The following is a 24437-nucleotide window of genomic DNA, read 5'->3' on the forward strand; positions in this document are numbered from 1 at the left end:
GCCATGGGGGACAGCAGTATGGGGCTGTCTCTCTTCGTGAAACTTACTGGAATTTAACACATCTCAGATATTTCCTCTTTCATCAAATTTGGCTAAAACTAGCCAACAGGGCCAAAAAGTCATGTAATATGACAGGACTAATAAAAGCACTGCAAGATACAGAAAAGACAGAAAGACGACAAAGGAAACAAGCTGTAAGAACTTAAAAAGGAAAAGCAAGACAGAAGACCGAGGTTGGGCTCTCAATTTTTTCAGCAAGAAAAGAAAAGGAGTCAGTAGCCCTCTCCGCAACGCTGAGATGAAAGGAGCTGCCACTGCCAGTGTCGAGCCCCAAGAAAGAGGTGTGCTGGCGCCTCATGCCAATGCTACTGGCACAGGAAGGATCACGAATCTGTGAATCAAATTGTGGCAGATGGATAACAAATCAATCCATCAGTCAAACTCGGAGGCCTGCTGTCAGTGGGGAAAAGGAGTAATCAGCATTCATACCACAGGACTCAGGCTAGAGGAGAATATTAGGAACTTCCAAATGCCAGGCAAGACACCAGATCAGCACAGCAGGGAAACAAATTAGGTTGGGCTGAATCACTTCATCCTGTAGGAAAGTACTTTTTCCAGAGCTTTGACTTCTCAGTGTTGAACTTCGTGGGGGAAAATACGACCCAGCCTGGAAGAGCTGATCCTTCATTTTAAGGACCGACTCACCCGCTAATGTAAAAGAAAAAAAAAAAAAAAAAAACTTGTGTCTCAGGTTCAGCCTCCAGATTACTTTCCCTTAACCCCACTGCCCTCACACATGCACGCTGACTGCTGACAGATTATACGGAAATCAGAACAAAAAAAGCCACTGGTTCAGCACTTCATCAGAAGCTGAACCATGGGCTGAAAGACCCCAACAAAAACCCAAGCAGAAGCCAAGTAAAGCTCCTGCTAACCCAGAGGCGGGAGCTGGGGGGAGACGCACAGGCAGAGCCGAAGGGGACGGGGGTTACAGGGAAGTCTGCCTGATCCGTGCTGGTGGAGCTGGGAGAGATCTCCGTGCTCAAATGTCGAGTCAGAAGCCTGCCCTGAGCTGCAAGCCCTCCAGAGAGGCATTTGCAGAGGTGGCAGCAGAAAGCCTAAAACCAGGACAAGAAAAACAAGGTGCACTGGCAAACATTTAAGTGATGCAAGTATATCCCTTGCCTGTTAACGCTGCTCACAGCAGAACGATTAAAGGTTCTGGCTTTAACAGTGATGTCCAAGAGCAGAAAGACAAGGACAGAAGACAAAGAGAACACCGCCGCATAAGCGCACCGCAGCTGAAGCAAGCTCAGAAAAGGGTTCATTTATGCCTTTTTTTAGGCTTATTCTGTTCTCCTGGGACCAAATTCATTCCCTCTCAATGGTTACTGCTCTGACTTGGGATCACTCTGTTCCACCACACTTTAGGAACGAGAAGGTACGCCGCAAGAATGCTGAAAAGGGCTGGGAGACGCTCGTTGCAAGGCATTACACAGCAGTTTGATACAGCAACAGCTAGGAAAATAGATCACCAAGACAAACAGAACAGCGCTGCAAGAGAAAGAATGTGCATATGCCTGTAGATATGCGTACGTACGCTCCCCCAACCCAGCCCAGCATCTAAATCAACTTTAGCCTCTTTCGCAAAGCATTAGAGAACAGGACATCTTTCTTTGTTTGCGTCCCTCTTTCATTATATTGGTAAATAAAAGCCTCATCTGAACTACACGGACAAGGAAGGAGAGGTTTTCCGACATGACGCTTGGCTACGTTCCAGCTTATTATAACTGTACCACGTCCTCTATATATCCTCTCCTCTCCCCCAACCTCTTACTCGACTTGGAGCTTTCCTGCTTCCCAGCAGCTGCCCGGCTGAAGCTTGCCTAGCCCAGAAAGCTCCACAAACGCACGAAGGGCGGCTGCGGCAGGCCTGGAGGCAAAGCGCCTGCCGCAGAGCCACCCGCCGCCTCCGACGGCCACAGCCCCGTGCACTGCACAAGGGCACCTGCGCCAGGAGAGAGAGCCCGCTGGGTGCTGGAGTTTATTTCTAACCAGCTCCTGGACAGCATCACTCGTAACAGCAGCGGACAAGGAGGGCGACGAAAATTTAAAATCAAACACGATGATACCAACACAGTCCTTGCCTCGGTGTAGACAAGTCTCTCACTTTAAACACTCAACTCCTTTTCTCAGAACCTCATTCTCACCTTTCTTTCTCTCTTTCCAGCACAACCTGATAGGTAAAAATAGCTGAAACTCTTGTCAAAGGCCTGGAAGCCTAAAAATTCTAGCTACAGCTTGCCAGACTTACAGATAAGCTCACAGTTTGATTTGCTAATATTCAGTACCCACAGCTGAGGCTAGAATTTTTCAAAAAACTCAGAGGCTTCAAAGTGCTAAAACTTGTATTAGCTTTTCAGAGAGATCAATATCTAGCTTCTCTAAGTGTGAAAAATACATTTGTCCACTTCCAGATGGTTCCCACCCAAAAACTTTGAATAAACTAAAACTGCATCACACCAAAGTGCTCTAAATGATGTGCAGACAAGTATTCATAATGGTGCCGTTCCCTGCACTACTTAACTGGCCACTGCAGGAGCCTTCCCAGAACAGGGGAAAAATACCTGGACTTGTGCAGACATACCCCCGCTATTTGAAAATGCACCTTTCTTAAAGCCTTGCTTAGCTCGGGCAGAAGATTCTCTTTGATGTTGGCATAAAAGCACACACGCTATCAGAAATACGTTTTATAAAAGAGCGTCAGTTTGCTGTGTTGTGCTTAGCTTAGCAACAGGATACTGCAGTGTCTCAGCGGAAGAGCTGAATCCAAGGCAGAGTAGATTAATGAAGAGTGGATTGCTGCTACTCCACAGAATACTTTTCACAGCATGGGATGGTTCCCTTAATGCACTGTGCTGTTCATTGACAAGTTTATATGCTCTAATACAAATGGGCATTGCAAAATTGGTTCATGATAGCTCCCGTTGTGCTGATATCTGGTGGGACTAAAGAGAGTTACACAAGAGAGCATAAAATTACATAAAGGGTATAAACCCTTCATGCTTGCCCCAAGTAGATACTGATTGGATTAAGGAAAAAAAAGCCCCCCCCCCCCCAACCCTCGCACATAAAACTCGCTCTCTAATTGTTGATGACACAACTCCTGACAATCTTCCACCAAGACACGTAAGATCGGTGTCCGATCTTACAGTCTCCTACATTGCACAGGAGACTGAACTAAACAGACCTGTAACTTCCATCTCTCGTGACAATATATATACTCCTCGCTAGCGGGCAAATAAGAGCTGCAGAACTAGGACAGAGCTGGGAAACGAGAGACAGAATTCTGTCCCATGTTTGGGAATGAATTACCAAATGCCTCCCTCCGTAAAACGTTACACAGATAACGAACTATCACTGCAAAGAACAATGTGGGTAGAAGTACCCCCATTGAGTACCAAATACTTCTGCAGTGGCAGCACTGGCTGTTTTCCCTTCCTCTGTGTGGCATTACTAGTGATACTGGGTATCCAAAACATCATCCAACTTTCCAGGAAATACTGCCACAACGCTCTCTTTCTAAGCCTGAGGATAACTGCTGGCACAAGCTCTCAAATCTGGAGCCATCTTTCCCTCTTAATCTTAATTCTCTCCATTTTAAAGGGAGTAAGGGATACGACTATAAAAACCTTTACATCTTCTCCAGGAAAAACGTTTGGCTGGTGGCAAGAATGGCAACTAGCCAAGCACATGGGAACCAATCATCGCTGCCTTGGAGACAAACTCCTAGTTCACACAGGTGGCACTCCCCTCTCCGAACCCACTTCAAGCTTAAGGCTTCTCACCTTTTCCATGTGATGTTTCTATCGTCCAGGTGCAGTTCAAGTTGTTGGGATAGAAATCAGGGAAGCCTGGAGATAAGATGGTACCACTGGAACCACGAATGTAACCTCCACATAGAGCTGCAAAACACAAATAAATAAAAAGAATTCAAAACCCATCATCAATTCGGAAGTACAGTCAGTCCTTCTGAATGTCAATACAAAATCCAACCCATCAAAACTGTAAATAAGATACACAGATCAAACTTAATTGTGCCCTTCAGAACTGCTGCTATGGGTATGTCTGACAATCGTGGAAAAAAACTGCAGTAAGGCAAGAAGCTGCAGCCTCCGTTCCACAGAAGAGCTGCAAATTCAGTTTTTACCATCTCCTGCAGACATTACCTTCTACGGTCCTTACCCTCACAGCTGGGCAGCGGCCGGCTCCACTGGAAGTTTGGCTCACACTCCAGGGCTTCGCTGTCACTTAGGGTGTAGCCTGAATCACAGCTGAACGTCACCAGTGCGCCCACGTAGAAATCATTGCCGTGACGCTGTCCGTTTACAGGGATCCCCGGATCTAAACAGTGGTCGGACTGGAGCTTCACAGCTGCGGTAAAGAAACCCATTTGCATCGGACCCCTTAGCTGGCTGCAGAGTCCACTGCAAGGTGCAGTTACTAGCCTGTGAGAAAGTTCCCTCCTCCTACAAACTCAAAGTCCTACTCGTTATTCCCAAGGTGAGAGGATGAAACGGATAGAGGAAATCAACCCTGCTTCCTTCTATTAATTATATTCTGTAGATGCTAAAATAAAAACAAAACCCCCTCAATAATCAAGATGGTCATACAGGCAGAAACTGCTGCTGACTTATAACAGCTCCACATTCTCAACACACACCACTGAAATAATGCTAACTGCCTGGCAAAGGGGAGAAGCAACTCCAACGGGCCTCTGATTGAGCCCTTTGTGCTGCGGAGAGGGCAAGATTACCTGAATAACTGCACTTACTTTCATATCGGATCTGAAAGCCTATGTCAGAGTGGCTTTTGTCAGTGGTGAAGAGGAGGTAGAGGTAGTTGCTGGTGCTGATGAGGAACTGGGGCACCTGAGTCCCATCATAGACACCTATCAACGGGGAAGAATAGGACCGGCCATCTCGCACTTCCAGGGTGTCATAATTCACCTCAGTCTTAAATCTGAAATGGACACAAGAATATGACTGTGAAAAGAATGACATTTATAATTTTTCTATATTGTAATCTTGAATGGGCCCTAGTGACTAGAAGGCAACAAAGGCCAGGCGATAATATATGGGCCCAATTCTACCGCTCGATCACTGGTTGCCTGAGCATCTGAGAACAGTAATTTCCCTCCTTCACATTTCAGTTTCTGGTCTTTCATCTACTTCATCTACTGATGTGGTTAGGTCTTTGTGTCAACAAGCGCCGTACGCTGCGCGAAGCTCTTTTACGCTGCATAAGAGAGAGGTATGATCCAGTGGACTAGGTTCAATTCCTGCCACTTGGGAGGAGTTGCTTTCCTCTGTCAAAGCCTTTATTTCCTCCCTTGCCTTTTTCTACTGCAAGTTCCTTAGGGCATGGTCTCTAGCAGTGACCATAATGGGACCTGTATCTACTGTGCGAATGCACGTGGTCCTCAAAATCTTACAGGCATGCTCCCAACTATGAGTAGAATAACAATAGTAGTTTCTAATAATCAGTTCTCAGACGTATAGACCCAGATCCAATAAATTATAACCTGCTTGAGTTGTGAAATCTAGGGGAAGCCAGGAGACTAAGCACTCCCGAGTCAGGGTAAACCCTCCCAGCTGCTTCCTTCCCAGCTGCCTGAGCGCCGGGGTGCTCAGCCTCTGAGAGCGTGTTCTCAGTGCGTCTAGAAGAGCACTGCAAATTAGCAAAAGTCAGTCAAAACAAGAAGGGAAAATCACCACTTTCCATCCTTTTTTCTTGAACGTTAGGTGACTTTTAATATCGTGCAAGGAGTTTAAAAAAAAAAAAATAAGAAAAAAGGAAAGAAACTCGGTGCAAAACACAACAGTGAGAGCGGTTCATCCCCTCTCCTGGTGGGGGCGGCTATAAGTCAATAGTCTGCAAGAAGAACCGAAAGCAATTGTTAAATATGTGAATAAAAAGCTTTTCAAAAATCCAGAGTGACAACCTGTCAAACGTGATCTTGATGGGGTAGCCTGGCTGGGCTTCCACGACCCACGCGCAGTTCAGGGAGTCCTTGTAGAATCCAGGCCAGCCAGGGGACAGGATGGTCCCGCTGGGAGACGTGAGGTGGCCCCCACACGGTGCTGAGGAGAAGACGACACAAGTCGGCTGAGAGGTGCTAGGGAAGGTGCACTGAGACTGGACTTACCCATCTCGGCTGTACAGTATTTTCCTGCAACGCAGTAGTTTCCGTGCATGATTGTTTCTCATGGGTTAAAAATAACGAAAGCAGATGAAATAGCAACGTTAGCTAGGAAGAAATCGGCATTTCAGATTAAACTTAAGATGCAGCGAGCTGCTAACGTATCTGTGCGAGAGCTGGTAGCGTGACCTTGTGCAGCAGCTCTACGCGGACAGGGTATACTAATAATTATTAGATATAAAACCAGAGAAAACGGCAAGGTCAGTTTGGTTTCCAGTAGCTGCAGGTGTGAAAAAATCTTTCATATCTCTGGTAATTGAGTCATGTCTTTTCTACCACAAGGGACACCAGAAGATTGTGGCATTTATTCCACGTTGCGGTCCCTTGTGCCATCAGCAGAAGCTAAAGGCATATTATTATCCTTTCTGGAGGAAGGACACTGAATCAGATGGACCAGAGGTACAAAATCCTACAGCCCTAAGTAACTGCAGTGTATCGTCCTCCACGTAACCAAAGCGGGTGGAAAACATGTGCCCATCTCTGTGAGCCTGTGTGTTCCCTCTGCTCGGGACCCCTTGCAGGCTTTGTTGGCTAGTTTTTAATCAGATCCCACTGGGTTCACTTACCGGCATAGGACACCCGTGTCTCTACTGGCAGCCAAACCAGGTGACCTTCAATGGGCTCAGGGAATTGCCACCAAGCAGACCAACCTGCTGTCCGCAGCAGCTTCCCACAACACTCGCAACCAACTCGGGTCTCCACAGCCCAGGTGGGCTCCTGCTTCTGCACACAGGCCGCCAAAGCAGCACCAACACTGGGGCAAGCTTCTACACACGATCTGAAAAAGGTCCCTTCCAACCTCAACCATTCAGAGACTCAGTGAGGCTTTGCGTAAGGGGTACAGGGCTTGAGACTCAACAACTCGCCTCGCCCAGGGCGCAGAGTGCTCAGTTGGGTTTGCAAAGCAAAAATACAGCTACAAGTGGGACTTTCTAAATCCCTTAGGTGAGGTAGGTGTTTACCTGAACCTTTATCTCCCTAAATATCTCTGTAAATCTGGGCCTAAAAGCTTCACTGCTGCTCTAAGAGGACACTAGATGAAAGTCAATTGATCTAAACTGGATCCTAATCAGTTATTTTTGAATAAGAAGCTCCTTTCTTCCCCCAAAGCTACATGAATCCCTGTCAGGACTTCTATCCATCTTTCAACTCTTTTTCAGACCTCTTTCTTTCCCAATAATTTTTTCAAGCGCTAAATAGTACTTTAGATCCATATACTCGCTCCTTTTTAAAAAAGGCTAATTAAAACGTACACACCGAAGGGTGAGTCAAAGAGAGAACCACTGTGATCACAGAGAAAAAAAGCACGCGTTAATGGCACAAGGTTATCAAAGCCTTCAAAGATAAAAGCTGATAAAAAGTGTATTATTTTATGTACGCTTCCTTTCTGCCGGTTAGAGATACATAAACTTAAAGGCTCATACCGGTGAAGAGAATGGAAACCCTGAATCAAATCTACAGATATCTTATCATCAACTGCTTGCAAAAGTAGAATTGCACAAGGATATAAAAACCCAACTTCCTACTGCCTGAAAGTCACTGAATGCAAATGATACCTTCTTTTAATTTGAAAGACAATGGAACAGATCCTGCACTTTCTGCTGCTGATCTGTTTTTAAAATGGATGACCAATTACTGAAATTATTTCTCAATGTTACGGTACACCTGTAATTCAAATTGTTGTAAATATCAGTGCATGACATGAGTTCGCTGAGAACAGAGGGGAGAGGAAGACTTTTCACTTCTAACAAGCGCTTTTCATTTCACTTCTGTTTTTCAAGGCAGAAACTTTAAAGGACTAGGAAAAGCTTTGAAATCTGTATTAAAGCCTCTAATTCAACCCATTTCCCTCATTTCTGGGTGGGAACTCACAGCTGTAGCAACAAAGAGCTGTAAACCGCAAAATTTTTGGCTCTCCCCTGCCAGAACCCATTAAAAGGGACTGAAGACACCGACAAAAATACGTTGAAGACGACTGTTCACTGTTCTTTTCGCTGTAACAATCTGTACCTTCTATTATATAAGGATTATATATTATACATATATCAAAAATCAGGACTGAAAAAGTTATCTCCATGTATCTTCCCTTCTCAGTTCTGCTGTTTTTCCCAAGGGTTGCAAGGACCAGAGAGGGTGGTTCTCCCTCATGCATGTGTGTGCAGACTAGAAGGAAGGATATTAAAATTTACCTTCGCATCTGAGCACTGCGTTGTTCCAAACCACGTTTCCTTCCTTCAGGATGCAAGTGATGGTTTCTGAGCCGTGTGTCCTGATGAAGCCCTCGTCACAAAGGAAGGACACAGAGCTGCCCAGCTGGAGACTGTCACCAAATCGCTTTCCATTCACAGGCACTCCAGGGTCCGGGCACTCGTTATGCCTAAACGCTAGGAGGGGAAGACAGAAGGACGGTGACTTGTTTCCCCTGCTTCTGGCCAATCAGGTGATAAGTATGTGGGACCACAAACTCAGGAATTAAATAATATCTTCACATCCTTGCTACAGAGATAATTGGGCACTTGATCTTGCACCTGGAGAGCTGACACTCCTCACATGGAAGTCGGCAGCACAGAATGAAGTTGGCCTATGGTCGTCCCAGCAAATCTACAGCGTTGCACACAGGCGAGTCAGCCCATGGCAGAGACCATGCCTCCACATCTTCCTAAGCGGCTAAGATACCCAAGTACGCGGCCCCATAGTTTAACTACGTGTCTTGTTGAAGTCACTTAAATTTTTCTGTTCCCTGTCTATACCGCAAGAATGTTCATTTGTGACCTCAGAGAAGCACGATGAAGCTAAAACCATCTGTGCTCCTGAGGTGGTGAGTAGAGCCGTAACGAGGACCAGAAAAGAGTCTGCAGAATCCTGTCGTTTCAATCTTTCACATACAAAGATGCACAAACAGTCAAAGTAGAGAAAAATTTCACAAAACTCTAGAAATACTACAGTGCATAGAGGGGCCGTAAATTAACCATTAATGAGAAAAAATGAAAGCTTTGAGGACCTGAAATTAAAATCAAGGGCCCTCTAACACGTCCTGTGTTTGTCTGCCACAAACGGCCTTGCTTGTCATCGTTACTAGGATAAAATGAAGGACACAGAGCAATTACCTTTCTAGGTGCTGCAACGTTAAGTATGGAACTGCACAGACACAGAGCTCTGTTTAAAGGACTGCCCTTTTCCAGCACTTAAAAATTAGGACTGCTAACTAATCAGAAAGTAAGGTTACAGCCTTAATTTCCTATTAAGCGCATAATCACATACTATATCTTCACATGCTGGGAGGTGGTCTTCAGAGACGAGCAGCATATAAAGATTAAAGTCTCCAGATTAATTAGACACACAGAAACACACACTTTTAGTGTCTTCAATGCACTTGACGGAACTCAAACGAGTTCTGGATTTCTGGCAAAGCATCCTTATTCTTGTAAGATCTTGTTATATACACGGCTAAGAGGGCAAAGCAGGCTGAATCTGCTCCTTGTGCTCTTGTATCTGACTCTTGCAGCAAATGTGGTCTCCTGCCTCATACCTAGACTGCAAAGGGAAGGACAGCAAGGTGTCTGAAAAGGACTCAGGAGCTCCCTTTCGCAGCTCAAGAAGTCAGAACAGATTAACTGCAGACCACCACCACCAGCTTTCGGTATGAGGTGTCTCCTAATTTACAGCATCTAGGACTTAATCCTGGGTGTGTGATGCTGCCACACACAAGCTACTTCATCTGATAAGGCTTCAGCTCATTGTAGTATGGCAAGTGATTTCTTAAGACCGCTGATTTTTTTCCAAAAATAGAGGATTTGCAATCATACCTAGAAAGGCTATTAATTTAGCTGTGCCACTAAAGGCTGTTATAACAAAGTCATTTATCGTTTCTGCTGAATAGGTTTAATAATGCTCTTTAGAAAATTACAGGACAAGGCAAAGATAAAATTACTACAGCATTCATTCTGAGATTTGAAGATTGGACTTGCAACAAGCCCAGTGGAAGTTTCTATGCTTTATTTCTATGTGTTTCCCTCGACCCTCAAAATTTGCATACCTTCATGTGTCAGCACATGACAGCTGATCAACACAGCCATCCATGCTCTAACAGCACTTCATCTGCATCAAGCAGCCCACAAAGCATCCTCTCACCTCCGTGAGCAGAACAGAGGCACAAGGAGGGGAAGCAGAAAGCCCATGTCACACAGCAAGCTGGTGGCAGATGTAAGAACGGAAATCTTGACTGCACCATGTACAGAAAAATCCAGGGACAGTTTCTGTCACCGCTGGACAGCCAAACCACACAGCCAAAAAGAGAACTTGGCTTGAAACTGGCGAGTGTTTGGGAGCTCAACTACCCAACTGCAAATGCAACGTAATTTGAGATACTGAGATTTGCTCTGGATTCGCACCGGTTTCAGGGAGATCAGACTCTTGCCTGTTATTTCCTGACAAAAACGTGGAGCCTGAAACGAAAACCAGAAAGGAGGATTCCGCACTTACTGGTGAATGTTATGTTGAAGCCTCTTTTCTCCATGGAGTGGTCAGTCTGGAACTCCAGCCTGGCAACGTGACCACTGCTGGTCAGAGAAGAGGGGATCTGGTTTCCTGAGAAGGTCCCCAGCACTGGAGATTCAGCAGTCCCACCATCCTTCACAGCTAGGAAATCAAACTGAGGCTCCACATCAAAATCATTGAAAGCCAAGTGAATTCGGCTTTCAGGTTTAGCTATAATTAACCAAACACAGTGCAAGCTGCTCCCATATTCTTCAGGGTAATTTGGTGACAGCACAATCCCAGATGGGGTGGTGAAGTTGAAAAAGCAGGAAACTGCAATGAGAAATCACCATCAATCATGCAGCACAGTGTTCCTACAAGCTGATCTGTCATGTTTCCCCCCCTCCCTCTTATCCCTTGAACTGCTTAATTCCTGTAAATTCACAACCGCTCTGCTTCTTAAAGACAATTAAAGAAAAGAAGGGCTCAGTGCTCCATTCACTGCTGGATGTCAGTGATTTATTTGCACAGGGAAGAAGTGCCTCCCGAGTAGTCTCCAGCCCCTGATTTCAGCTGATGTGCAGTTTTCCAGTCTAGCACAGTGCTACCCCCTTTTTTAAGGGTGTACATCCATACATTTGCATGGGCTTCACGCCATGCACAGCAGAGCACTGGTTTGTTTTACTACAGGAAGAGAGTGCCACTCACTCAGGTGGGAATTTGGTACTTTGCAGGTGAATTCTGCTGCATACCACTGAGAGAAAGCCTATACAGGAATCAAATACGTGAGTGCAGCTAGTGCATAACAAAATTAGCATTAAACAAGTTAGCTTTAGCAGTGACGATGTTTTCTGTTGTGGCCAGAACTCAGCACAGCATACAAAAACCTGATGTGACAAAGCAACTCAGCTATTACTTCATGCTGAGCTCCAGGCTTCTCTGCTGCTAACAGTACCCAAGTTACTTAGTCTAAAGTACTAGGCAAACTGCAGGTACACTTTTGAACGCAGTGCAGACTTTTCTGGAGTTGCTTAAAAATCATGCACAAATCTGCACCTTTAGTTTACCTATTTGCTAAATGCAGTTTTCACTCATGCTCCTCAACAGAGGTAACTGTTCCCATGGGCAGTTCCACTGCTTTTAGAGAAACTCCTCACATGCAGACTATCCCCACTGTGCATTAAATATCTGTATGATAGGCCTATAAATTGTCACCTCCTTTGACAAGGAGCTGTGAGTCAATTCGCCTTTGTCCATCTCCTTGGGTAGCTGTTTAGACCTGTGCCAAACAAGCCCTGAAAAAGGAATGTTAACATTTGGTTTTGGTAGCAACTTTGCTGCTCAGTGCAGCGACAGCAGGAGAATGTCCCTGGGCCTCTCTCAAGTGCCATACGCTTGTGATTTGGGACAACACAAAGCAAGTGCTGGCCAGCTGCAATCTGCAGCTCAAGTGCACGGTCAGCTCCCTTTCCCGTTACAAATAAATCACTGACTTCTGCTGGGCTAGCGTGGCGCCAAGAGGAGGTATCCAAGTAGACTGTCATTCCCATGAACATAATTAAAAGCAGTCTTAAAATCAAGTTGAGGGGAAGAGTGCACACGAAAAAATCTTTGGCTCTCATGGGCTTTCAATATATACTGTATTTCAGCTGACAAGGTCCATTAGTTTCAAAAACCAAGGCTACTATCTAAGTGGTACCTACCCAGTGCTTTTGATACTTTATGTACATATGCTCTACTCATCTCCTCCCATCAATCACGTACCCTTAGTAAAATCCATTACTTGGAACATACATCCCACTAATTCCTGGCAAAAGGACAATGCAAGGAAGATGAGTCTAGTTTTAGTTCGGCATATACGCAATTATTTGGTTCAAGATTCACCCTCCCTCTTTTTCCCCCGTCTTTCTTTAGCTTCAACACTTAATGGTTTCAGATCAGGCAAGACGGACATTACCATGACACTATCAAGGCTAAGCACTACACAATCCATTTCCTACTCTCAGTAACAAAGGGAATAGATTTAGAACAGAAAAATCGCAAAATAGCCTCAGGATTTTAGCTCTTTACTAGAAGCTGAAATATCAAGGGATGTTGTCAAATAATTCTGCTAGTAAAAACTTGCCACAATCTGTCTAGGAATACCTACTGAAAATACATCCGCATACAGAGAAACATCTTAGCAGCAGGAACTCCTCAGAGGAGATAGGCACTTCCTATGGTTTTTAAGTCCAAAACAGTAAATTAGCATTCATGTAGGACCTACAGTATTACACAGTCCGTAACTGAGAGGCAGGGTTGCTAGCAGAGCGAGCTAATTATACCACAATGCTGCTGGCTCATTCCAGAAAACAACAACAAAGATTTTGCTGACAAAAGGAAAAAAAAAAAAAAAGAGAAGAGAGGGAAGACTATAAAATTTACCTTTGTTAGAATGAAATGGCAGATAAAACCCCCAGAAGTCAGCAGGGAAGTAAATGAAAATTTTCATTTTCCACAGAGTAGAAGTAGTGCAGGAGATAGTCAAGTCCCAGGCTGCAGGACACGGCCACTGCCCAATGGGGCCACACACAGCTCATGGTGAGGGCCACCATCCCTGCTGGCAGATCGTGGGCACTCACAGGAGCGCCCCAGAAAGCAGCAACTGATCCAGAGGTTCATTAACACCATCACGATGTCTGTGATACTGAGATCTTATTTATTAGCAAGAGCCTTTTTCCTTCGGCGTGAAAGCACGGTTTGATCTGGGGCTGCCCTGGTGCTGTGAGCCTCTCACACTTCCACCTCCCTGTTTTAGCGCTAGCGCTTTGCTGGACACTTGGATAAAGGCAGAAGCTGTTTAACAATATGTCAAGGACAGAGAAATATAAGAGGACAGCGGAACTAAGAAAAGCAGAAGACAGCTGAGCATTATCTGTCTCGCGCGCTGCTCTGCACATTGGAGACAGCGTGGAATAACGCGCCCCTGAGGAGCCATCAGTCATTTGAAACGTGACAACCAGACAGAGGGGCCAACGCAGCAGCCTGTCACTCCGGACCACTGAATTAGGAATATCCCTGACTCAAAGGCCCTGAAGCTAGGCCACTGAATGAAGTATTATGGTTATTCTTAAATGTTATGAGAGGACATTTTATTATGTGCATAGCTACAAAGTTATAAGACTATACTGAACCTCTGCCAATAATTATTACTCCTGATCAAGTAACACAGTAAGAAAAATGCCTTTATTAAGTACAGCGGAATAAATCACAACAAAACTCAGCAGAAACGGTAGAGTACCAAAGAAAGCCAATGAGATGCATCATTAACTGAGGAGTGCAAGATGTTTATTCAAGTCACCACAAACATGAACAAGAATTTGCCTTCACCTGGAGCATCAAACCAGTGAAGAAACAGCTCGTTGCTTCTTGTCCTGGAAAGTCAAGCGGCCTACCGTCCCAGCACGCGATGCCTGCGACCGAACTGAACAGGGTGTTTGACAGTTATTCTCCAGCACAGCTGTTCACTTCTGCATTTTCAGCCAGGAGCTATTTCTGCATTTGCCTAGTCCACTCTTCTCTTTTTCCTCTTCAACAGATCCTGCCTCCACACATATTTTCTCAGGTCTCCTGGGAGGCATACAACGTTCCCAGACACTTCATCTTTGCTATTCCTCCACATGAAAATCCAGGCTGAAACTGGGGAGAGAACATACCTGCAATGCATGGGAATGGGAGAGGCACCAGATTCAGGAGCTGAAAGCAAAGCAAGGAATCACTGTACTAATTTCAGTCTCCATAGGAACAACAACAAATCCTGATGTTTCTCTCAGTTTTTTGGATAACATTCCCACAGTCTCTGACCACCAGGGAGAGTGCTCGAAGACCGTTGCAGGTTTTCTGCCTTATTTTCCCTTTTCAAGAGGATCCCTCCTCTAGGTATAGCTTAGCGATAGGCTGGAAAAACAGGACCTCAGCAGGAAGCAGGTTAGTAGCTCAGTTAGGGAGCCTCACTTTGGGAAGCATGTCCCAGACAGCTCGCAGAGCTGCAAGCTCAGGGCACTGTTCCAGCTTTACATATTCTCCTCTTTGTCTCTTCTGTTTCAAGAAACACATCTGCATTATAATGCATTTCCATTCTTAAATGCTGTGGCACCAACAGAGCAAGTGGGAGGTGAGGGAAAGGCGTCTGGAGCAAATATTAACCAGAAGGGGAGGGAAAAATTCTGATATTTCAGAGCAACAAACTTCAGCTCACTCTCTGATAGAGCAGCTGTCATTGTCAACATGCAGCTGACTGGGGGAGAAGAGCAGGCTTGCTAAGAAGAATGAAAACGGACAGGGTTTGTATATCAGATATTGGGGAAAATGTCACCAGTGAACATAAAACAGGTTGTACAGGAGCCTCTGTGCACGTGGAAAAGAGCTACACTACCAAAACAGGTTTCAATTCTACCCACTCAAAACAGGAGCAGTGATCTGGGTTACCAGCAATAAAATAAGTTTATTAAACTTACTGGAAGATGGTGATCCTCACTGCAACAGTGTTGGGTTGCTTGTCTGCCAGGGCGTCAGCAGCCATCTGTTATTCCGGAGGTGCTCCGGGCTCCTGCACGAAGATGAGATCCTTTCCTGCGCACCCGTGTTTGTTTTTAAAGGGAACCTCTCCTCCTCACTGCAGTTTGGATCTGCAGCCTCTCTTGGGAGTGTCTGATAGCGTCCGCAGAAGATGGAAGTTTAAATGTCACCTTTTAGCAAAAGCTCCAAAATACTCCAGCGCTACGAATGCTGCTGGTGGTCTTGTTATGTACCTTCTCCTTTTTGCTCCTACATGGTTTATCAGAGCATCCTTCCTCTGCTGCAACGCTCAGAGTTGTCCAAAAACTCTCGCAACACATCTCCTGGCAGAACAAGCCAGGACTTGGTTCCCTCTCTCCACACAGCGCTGCGATGTCTGCACACCGATTGCATTAAGGGAGACTGCTGTAACGCCCGAAAACGCCAGGTGCTCCCAGAAGCACGTTGCTGCAAGCAGGGCAACAGTTGCTGCACAGCAATGCTTAAGCACAGCAGAGGATGAGCAGAGCAGAGGTTCAGCCGCACACGAAGCTCGAGCAGTGGGGAACAATACCAAGAGCCTTAAAGAGAAACTGGCACGTACCAACGCGACCTGCAAACTGGAAACGCCCCAGTACAACTTTCTCACACATCAACCCCAAACGTAAAACATGAAGGTGAAATACACTGTAAAATAAGGCAGACATAAGGAAACTTCTCTATAGACCAGATTAGAGATGACAACATCACCCACACCACACTGCTTTTTTTCTGGATATGTAGAAGAGAGGAGGAGACAGAGGCAACCTACTTGCCTAACCAGGCAAAGATAAGGATCATTTCCAGGTCAGCCTCATGTAAAGAGCGATAGCACATCATGCTGAGCAGCCACGGTCAGGAAGGCGGACAGATTCTTAGGCACAAAACAGCTCATTTATACCCACGTGAACCCAATTAGGTCACAGTTCTGCGATTCAATCAGGAGACTGAATCAGCAGTAGATCCGCAGCGGACCCAACTGCTAGCCACATCTGGGACATCTGAGCTGCCGCAACAGCAACCTCCTTTTGCATCGTGTGCCCATAACAGCAACCTACTACAACTTTCCTGCTGAAACAGGCTGACCGCAAAAGTACTCGGGGAAGGAAAACCTCCCAAGCCCCTAACAATCTGCTAGGAATGACAGAACAGGCATAGCTGACCAGCTCACCCCAGGAGACTCTATTTCTTCTGCTTCTACAACTGCTGGACAGGACTTGGCGACCAAGTGACACTAAGGAGAAGATGGGCTCCAGTTTGAGCCAGGTGAACCTCAGCTTCCCTTAGATATAGATGCCAAGCAAAACGTAACAAACAAAGTGAGGGGTGCTGTGGTGGAAGGTGTACAGCTTTGCTGTTGGAGGCAAGGTCACATTCAAAGGGAACAGGAGCGCCTGCTGTTCAGATACCTCTCAAGGAATGGCAGAAGGGACCGGTTAACCAGTGGACAACAGGAATATCCTTTAAAAGTCACAGAAATGGAAAATTTCATGGGGGCTACACCAAAAACTGGCTAGGGAGTACAAGGAGGGCAACCCTTTGTAACTAAGAAGGTGCTTAAGGGCCTTCTTGCCCAGCACAGCACTTAAGCACGTATGTCTACTTCAGCAAACATTTAAATCTCAGTGCTTTGATGAACTGGGACTGTAATGCAGAACAAGGACTTCGAGGGAAAGTGAGTGCCCTGCTTGATTTTAAGAATGGAATGGTCTTACACAGCTGCAACCGTGAAACAAGGTTGTTAACAAAGCTACAAATCCCATAGGCATACAGAGATCATGGTAATCCTGCCTTCATTTAATTTGCTTCTCTACTGCTGGAAAAAGAGCAGGTCTCTGTAGCTCAGGGGAAAGGCTGAGGATAAGGTGCATTTCATCACTGATTTGCTTCTTTGAACCCTTCTCGGATCAAGGGCAAACAAAAGGTGCTAACAGGTCGTGAAGGACACACACCTCTATTTGTGCACAAATGCATAAACCACCCAAAACCTGGAGCTGGTATCAGCAGGAAATTAGCACCTTTCTTGGCTGTCTTCCAGTTGCCTAAAACCAAAACTTGCCTGGCTGCTTCACAGAGGTCAGAGTTCACCTATTTTGGTTAAGTTACAGTTAGCTACCAGTCCCCTTTTCAAACTTGTCTGGCAGAGAAGTAGTGCTTCCATAGGAACCTTATATCAGGGTCTTTCACAAAAGCATCAAAGAAACCATGTGGCAAAACAGCTTGGAACCAAAAATTAATACAATCCCTACACTTCCAGAAGTCCTCAAAAAGCAATCGCATCTGCAAGCAGGTAAACAATTTCAATGTTAGCTTAAAAAAAAAAAAAAAATCCGTTCACAGCAGGAGGGAGGAATATCTTGCAACAGCACTGCAAATAGTAAGAGGAATTAATAATAAAGAGGAAACAATATCAAGAAAACACGGCATCAGTTTTCAGCGGAAGAATGAGAGTCTCTCTGCTGTAGTTCAAAAGCCTAAAAAAACTCCTTACAATGAAAAAAAAAATCTCAATTCCTTTAATAGGAAACTTTCTGGAACTTCTGATTAAAGAACTATTGGCCAATAAAGATCATTCTGATTATCTATCTCGCCACCCGCTTAATACAGACCAGGAAATAATTCCTGTTTGGAAGGGGTTATTCCTGTTGGAAGGGGTTTGTATACCCCTTCAGAAAGGGGTATACAATTACGATTTATAAATGTTTAGGTATGGAGAACCCATCGCTGCCTTCAGTACACTGCTCCATGGGTTAACTACTCTCACTGTTAAAAATCTCTTATCTTTAAAAAAGACAAACTATTTTGTTCTACGCTTTTATCATTGCTCACTTAAAAGATACACTGTTGTCCAAATTACTCTTCACAGGGAGGGATCCATAGGTTGCTGTGAATAGTGGGCAGGAAAAGAAGAAAAGAAAAGAAAAGAAAAAAAAAGAAAAGAAAAGAAAGACAATAATGACCAATTGACAGGTCAATTTAGAGCTAAATGAAAAACTTGTCAAGTGATACAAAATTACATATTTCTGTTCAGTACGTTGCTGGGAAAACATTTATCGCACTTTGCATCTCCAGCTACTACTAATCCAGCAGGCTTGCAATCAGACAACGCACACAAAACGGTAGCCGCTCAGCTCTGAACTGAAATCTACAATTTCTGCAAAGAGCAGCTAAGATTATTCCCCAGGTATAACAGACAAATATGGGATTAACAAAAAGGAGTAATTACCACTAAAGGAGGAAAGAGAAAACTGAGGGAGATTTTATGCAGATATGAAAGAAAATTAGATGTTTAGAAGGATTGGAAAATCCAACAAAATCATAAGCCTCCCAAGAAGACAGCGTTGGTGGAGTATATCTGCACGGAAGACAGGGGATCCTGGGCTGTGCTGCCCGTATGCAGCAAATCCAAAGACAGCTATCAACAACGCAAAGGGTTTCCTCGGTGCCGAGCTTGGGCCGGAGAGCGCAAATCCCCCGTTCTGATCAACCCACTGACAATCTTCCAGTGTCCGTGGCCACAGGGCCGCCTTGACAGCAGGAACGCAGGTCACAGCAAGCGCGGGCTAATCTGCGAGGAGAAACAGGTCTGCGGTTGAGGTTTTAGAGCAAATGAGAAGGGACGTGAGAACAACAACTGCTCCAAAGCCAGAGAAGAAAACATGCAGTTTAACATTATTTCAATCGGAAATGCTTTGGGACACGGCTTTCTGGTCTGTACAGAGGAACATTATGCATAACTACTGCTCTAAGCAGATCTGTAACACAAATAAAGTTAACGATAACACAATGCAGAAATTACTGGAAACTAACGGAAGTCTTCAAGCAAGACCAGAGACCAGAGCACCACCTTGAACCTTATAAAGAATGTCAGAATAAGGGATGTGAGCTCTGGAGGACTCCAGACGTGCCCTGAGAAAGCACAAATCAAAGGACAACTCCTCCATTTAAATAAATAAATAAATAATGCATGAACACACACACACACACACACACGTATGCACATCCTCCATCCTCGTCAAACCATGCCCAGCAAATATCCCCCCCCCATTCAGTGCAGAAGCATCAAACTCCAGCTTTGCTCGACGCATCACAATCTGAACCTATGTACTGTTTTATTTCACTAAGTTTTATTTATCTTTAAAATACTTGACGGGTCCAAAAAACCTCAGATGTTTCAAGTCTGAGAACTAATCATATCAGAAGATAAGTTGGTTTCAGAAATGACTCTCCCAGAGCAACTCGCAGAGGACAGTTAGAAAAAGGTACAAACTTTGCCTTTGTTCAGGGAGACAGGTTACAAGGGACACACGTTGTCGTGAGTTTATTCCAGAATTATCTATCATGTAAAACGACGGCATTGAGTGGTGCAAGTCAATCCTTCAGACAAAGGAGCTCGAGAGCAGTACATCATACACCCATAGGAGTGCAGGAGGAGGAGGAGGAGGAGGAGGAGGAAAGGGAAGAGGTGCTGCTGGAGGGGAACAGTCACGAGCTTCCAAGACTTACGGAACTGCCCAAGAAACCCTCTGCGAGCACTACGCCCTGCAATAGGGACGACAGCTCTTCCTTCCCTTACCAAGGAAACGTACACATTATGAAACAGATTTTGGTCATAGAAAACGTTATGTAGCAGGACTTCTGACCGCAATAGCTCACATAAAATTCAGACAATGAGTTTTTGCCTACTATACATGAGCACGTTTAAATAACAACTCCAACCACACCGGTGAAAGTCAAGGCACCATCTAAATGCCCTGCTCCCCTTCTATATCTATCCAGGGTTGCGTATGCGAAGAACTCACCTGCTCCCTCTGATAGCTGTAATTATGGGCTAGGTCCCCATTCTTAAACTTAATAATCTCCTCAGCCACAGGTAACTAGAGACTTCAGTTTGATCATTACATCCACCACCAGTTCCTATCACCAGAGTACAAACTTTGTCTAAGTAGCACAACTGTTTGCCTTAGGCAACATTTCCCCGTATGGCATCTCCTAAACCTGTTTCGCCCTCTTAAAACTCTTCCAAAAAACTAATGATGGCTCCGTAAGAAAGCAATGACTTGGGTTATGCTGGGTTATGAGAACTGCATTAGCCTTTGCCCGCTATTACAATTCTGTAACTTTGCAAATGCAAACGTCAGAGTGAACAACAGCAGCTACAAAGCTGATTTGAGCACCAGGAGGTGCTACAGAACGAGGAGAGAAAGGTCTTCCGCATCCAGTCATCCCTGGTACCCAGACAACCACGCTGCACAGAAGCAGTCGTCACATAAGCTCAAAGCACACGTACACATAGATAATTGCATTACCCATCCACTTACAAAAACGCAGGTTCCTAGGCTCCAGTGGAGTCGTTTCAAGTGTCTCAGACCATCACGGAGAATCTAAACACACAAAGCAAGGCCAGGGACACCTTGCTCAGTAAGGGGTTGGCAGGAGGCATGCATCAAGAAGTCTAAGCAAAGTTTCTGAAGCGCCCCCATGTGCTCATCCTGAATGGTTAAGGGATGCCATGACAACAAGGAGGATGAAGATGGAAGGCCCGTTATCATGAAGGCACAGACAGTCACGAATTAAGAACCCGTTACAATAAGCAGATGCATTACTTAAATGGCTTGTTTTGCTTCATCAACGAAGCCCCAGGAAATAAGTTCTCCACAATAAATACCGCCTGCTCGTAAATCATTTGCTCAGGACAGCAGGATGCACCACAGCGTGCTGTTTAATCTCCGTCTGCATTTGTCACACGTTTGTAACCAGAATCAGAAGCACTGAATTGTTTGCATATTCCAACTAGCAGCACATAAATCAGGTTACCTTATTTTTCCACCTGATGCCCAATACACTTAATGGTCTCCCAACATTTACAGAGAGTTGTCACTAATCCCACTACAAATTTCATGCCAACTTACATGTTTTGTCATGTCACCTCTTCTGATTCATGCACGCTAATATGATGCTGTCTAGAATAAACAAACCTGGAGGCAGGGAGAGTGGTAGGAGGGGTAGAGGGGTCTATGACATACTTTTTGCGCTATCTTCCTGTGTTGCCTTATTGATTCATAAGCATTCAAAGTTGAAGGGCCATAGAAAATAGAGGATGATGGAATTATTTTAACTAAAGGATTCATATCTGGGCCATGCTTTGCATGGACTCCTGATCATTGGCGGAACGAGGCTTGATTTGATGCCCCTGTTCTGTATCTAGCTACAGAAAAAAATCTTGCTTTACTGAAATGAATGTAAGCGTCCGTTCTAATACTGCACCAAATCACCTCATTCTGGGCACAAACAACAGGTTTAGCCTCACTGCCACCTGTTAGGAAGAACCTCAACCAAACCATCAGCCCTTTTTATAAATTTATCTGAACTCCTGGGAAAGGAAAAATAAACCTCTGAAGCTTCGCGCAGAAACGATCGAACACTTCCCCCTTCAAAGATAACCAGGGAAACACTGTTTTCCTCATTTAGTGAATTTGCTTATAAACAAAATCAAGTAGGGGGAAAGTCACGACCATGGGAAAGGCAAAAACTTAAGACGGGGATTGCTTCCTTTCCCCAAATACATGTACATGAATGCTCAGAGCTTAAATTGCAGTTTGAAAAGAAAGGCACTTATCTGAAACTGTTTTTTTTTCCACATTGCCCCATAAATTGCCAGCGTAATGACCCTAAAGCTCACACACAACTCCTCAGGAACCCAGATTCAATTCTGAAGTAACAAGTTTACCTACTTCTTCCAAGCTGTGTAGTATCTTTGGTACAGACAAGAACCTTGCTACACTACAAATAAGCATTTTATAGTGGAGTATCTGACACCAGTGTATATATTTATCTGCACAGTGAATATATAACTCTTAAAATTAACATTTCTGTGTTCTCTTTAGACACCTTCCCCAAACTTTAGTCCTCTGTCTGTTGCTCAATTGAATTTTCCTTTCCTATTTTCTTGCTAGGCTCAGTCTCACTCCACTGGAGCATAGCATCTCTTTGAAGACGCAGAATTTAGCATATCCAGCTAAGTAAAGATGAGACAAAAAGAAAAGAGTTTGCTCACCATTAGTTAGGGAAAGCATAGGCCCTTGCAGGAGTTTTGGTGATGTTCAAACATAACATTGTTTCTGAGTGAGAGTTCATCTAATATATTAATGCAGACTGCCCAATGCTGTGAATTAAGGGGCGGGGGGGGGGGGGGGGGGGACATCTTCAAAGGACACTCAAGACAACTAAAACCCAATGAGAACCGTGCATGTAACTCCAACGTATACCTTTGAAAATTTCATCCTCAGTCACTCCTGAGACCGTAATACCCTACCTTCTGCTGAGATCTCACACAACAAATTAAAAATTGAGGTCCGGCAGCAGGGAGCCTGTGTACTGTCAGATAACGAAGGAAAATTAAACAGCCAAAAATAGCATCAAGCTCAATGGATTTTCAATTTATTTTTTTTCATTCATGCCTCTCCTGTGTTGGACAGGAAAATATTCTGCTTTCTCTCCAAAATGAACCTGAACCGGGGGAGGGCAGAAGGAGTACCCAGCCCCAGGCTGGGCCCCGAACTGTGCTTGGATGCTGCTCCTCCTGCACATCCCATTCTCCGCAGAGAAGAACCAAATCAAACACTCCCCAAGGCTTCAGCTTACTGAACCTGCAGCTTGGTGCCACCTTCCTTCCCCCCTCCAGTATTGCCCCATCCCACGTAGAGCACCCAAACACACTGCTTGTGTGACCACCTCACCGCACCGTGGAAGTACTTTAGAGCCATCTCCTCTCTGACTTACAAACACAGATTGGTTTCTGAGCAGACCACTGGCTACTCTTTTGGCAGGTAATTGTTTTCTGTCCCTTCAGCTCAAAGGCAGGCTGGCACTCAAACTTCAAGCTGTCCCCATGGCGAAAGGTGGAGCCTTCCCTTCTGCCGTAGGCTGGTACCCCAGGGTCACCGCAGCTCCCTTGGTCGATCTCTGAAAGAAAGGAAAGCACAAGTTGGGGGCAGCTCTTGCAAAGCCTGCCGCACAGCTTCGCCCATGGGTGACGCGTAAGCCCTCAGGCAGAGCCCTCACCCCACCACAAGCAAACGTCTGTCCCACTGCCCCGTCTCCTCCCTGAGGTGGGACATCAGCAGTGCAGAATGAATTTGAGATCCATCTGTCTTAACATATGAATTTAGTACGGCAATGGAAAGGCCCTGCCCTATAAGTCAGGCCTATAGCAGGATAACCAGGCCCAACACTGGCCAGGAACTGCCGCACAGAGAAGCGAGGTCTGGGCTTGGCATAACATTGCTGCACAATGTCTGAGACGAGTGACCGTTTTAAACATCTGTGAATTACAGGTTTGGTAGCAATTTCCTGGTTATCCAATAGAATAACCTTAGACTGACTGAAGTAACTTATTTTTCTAAAGTATTTCCAATTGTGCATCTAAGTATAGCAGTGCTCCAGACAGAGACTTAGACTACCGTCCTGACTTCATCAAGTATCTAAATGCTTAATCTGTAGTATCTGAGAAACGAAGCATGCAACTACTGAGCAGCTTTGCGGCAAACTTGCTACAAGAAAAGAAACTGTGCCACACTGTCAAAATAAACCCACTACTTTCAAATCTATTTGAATAGAAGCAGCATTTTGGATCCACAAAGAAGGAACCCTGTCTCCATCAGCACCACACCAGGCACAAGAAGAAAAGAGCATCTGGAAATTGATACTTGAGCCTTTCCAACACAAGACTTTTTGCTAATGGTACACCTAATATCATTTTAAAGGAAACGGGATTCTGCATTTGAACTGGCAGATGTACTCATTCCCCAGAGGCTGTATTTTAATAAGTTTACACCAGGAGGAAATTGTATTCTGACAAGCCCTGCAAAAGGAAGCAAGGAGTTCTTCATAGAATGGCACGGCGTGAGCCAACCTGAAAACCTGCACTGTGAAGTGTCCCCTCGGAGACCAAGATCTCCGACCAGCAGGCTGGGTACAGCAGTGGGAGCAATACTACAAGCTTCCCCCTGAGAGCACCTCGGTTTTGTGTTTTCCAGCTACACGGGAGATCATCTTCAGCAGAGTCTGGCCTGTACTTCTGACAAGTCATCTCCCAGACTTCTGGCTCTTCATTAAGCTCTTA

The 24437-nt window shown here is 45.0% G+C and overlaps 1 protein-coding gene across 4 annotated transcripts in view; it reads right to left on the bottom strand.

Moving 5' to 3' along the window:
- CSMD2 (CUB and Sushi multiple domains 2) overlaps positions 1 to 24437 on the bottom strand; it is a 373566-nt gene that overhangs the window by 121935 nt on the left and 227194 nt on the right. For all 4 annotated transcript variants that reach the window (XM_068917408.1, XM_068917409.1, XM_068917410.1 and 1 more), the window contains 7 exons: positions 23096 to 23278; positions 10745 to 11071; positions 8452 to 8646; positions 6005 to 6143; positions 4835 to 5022; positions 4246 to 4434; positions 3849 to 3965 (listed from right to left, as the gene is read on the bottom strand). In XM_068917408.1, coding sequence (XP_068773509.1) covers positions 3849 to 3965; positions 4246 to 4434; positions 4835 to 5022; positions 6005 to 6143; positions 8452 to 8646; positions 10745 to 11071; positions 23096 to 23278 — 1338 coding nt within the window. The remainder of the gene's footprint in view (positions 1 to 3848; positions 3966 to 4245; positions 4435 to 4834; positions 5023 to 6004; positions 6144 to 8451; positions 8647 to 10744; positions 11072 to 23095; positions 23279 to 24437) is intronic.

This window comes from Struthio camelus, chromosome 23 (genome assembly GCF_040807025.1).
Source record: "Struthio camelus isolate bStrCam1 chromosome 23, bStrCam1.hap1, whole genome shotgun sequence".
Lineage (NCBI taxonomy): Eukaryota > Metazoa > Chordata > Aves > Struthioniformes > Struthionidae > Struthio > Struthio camelus.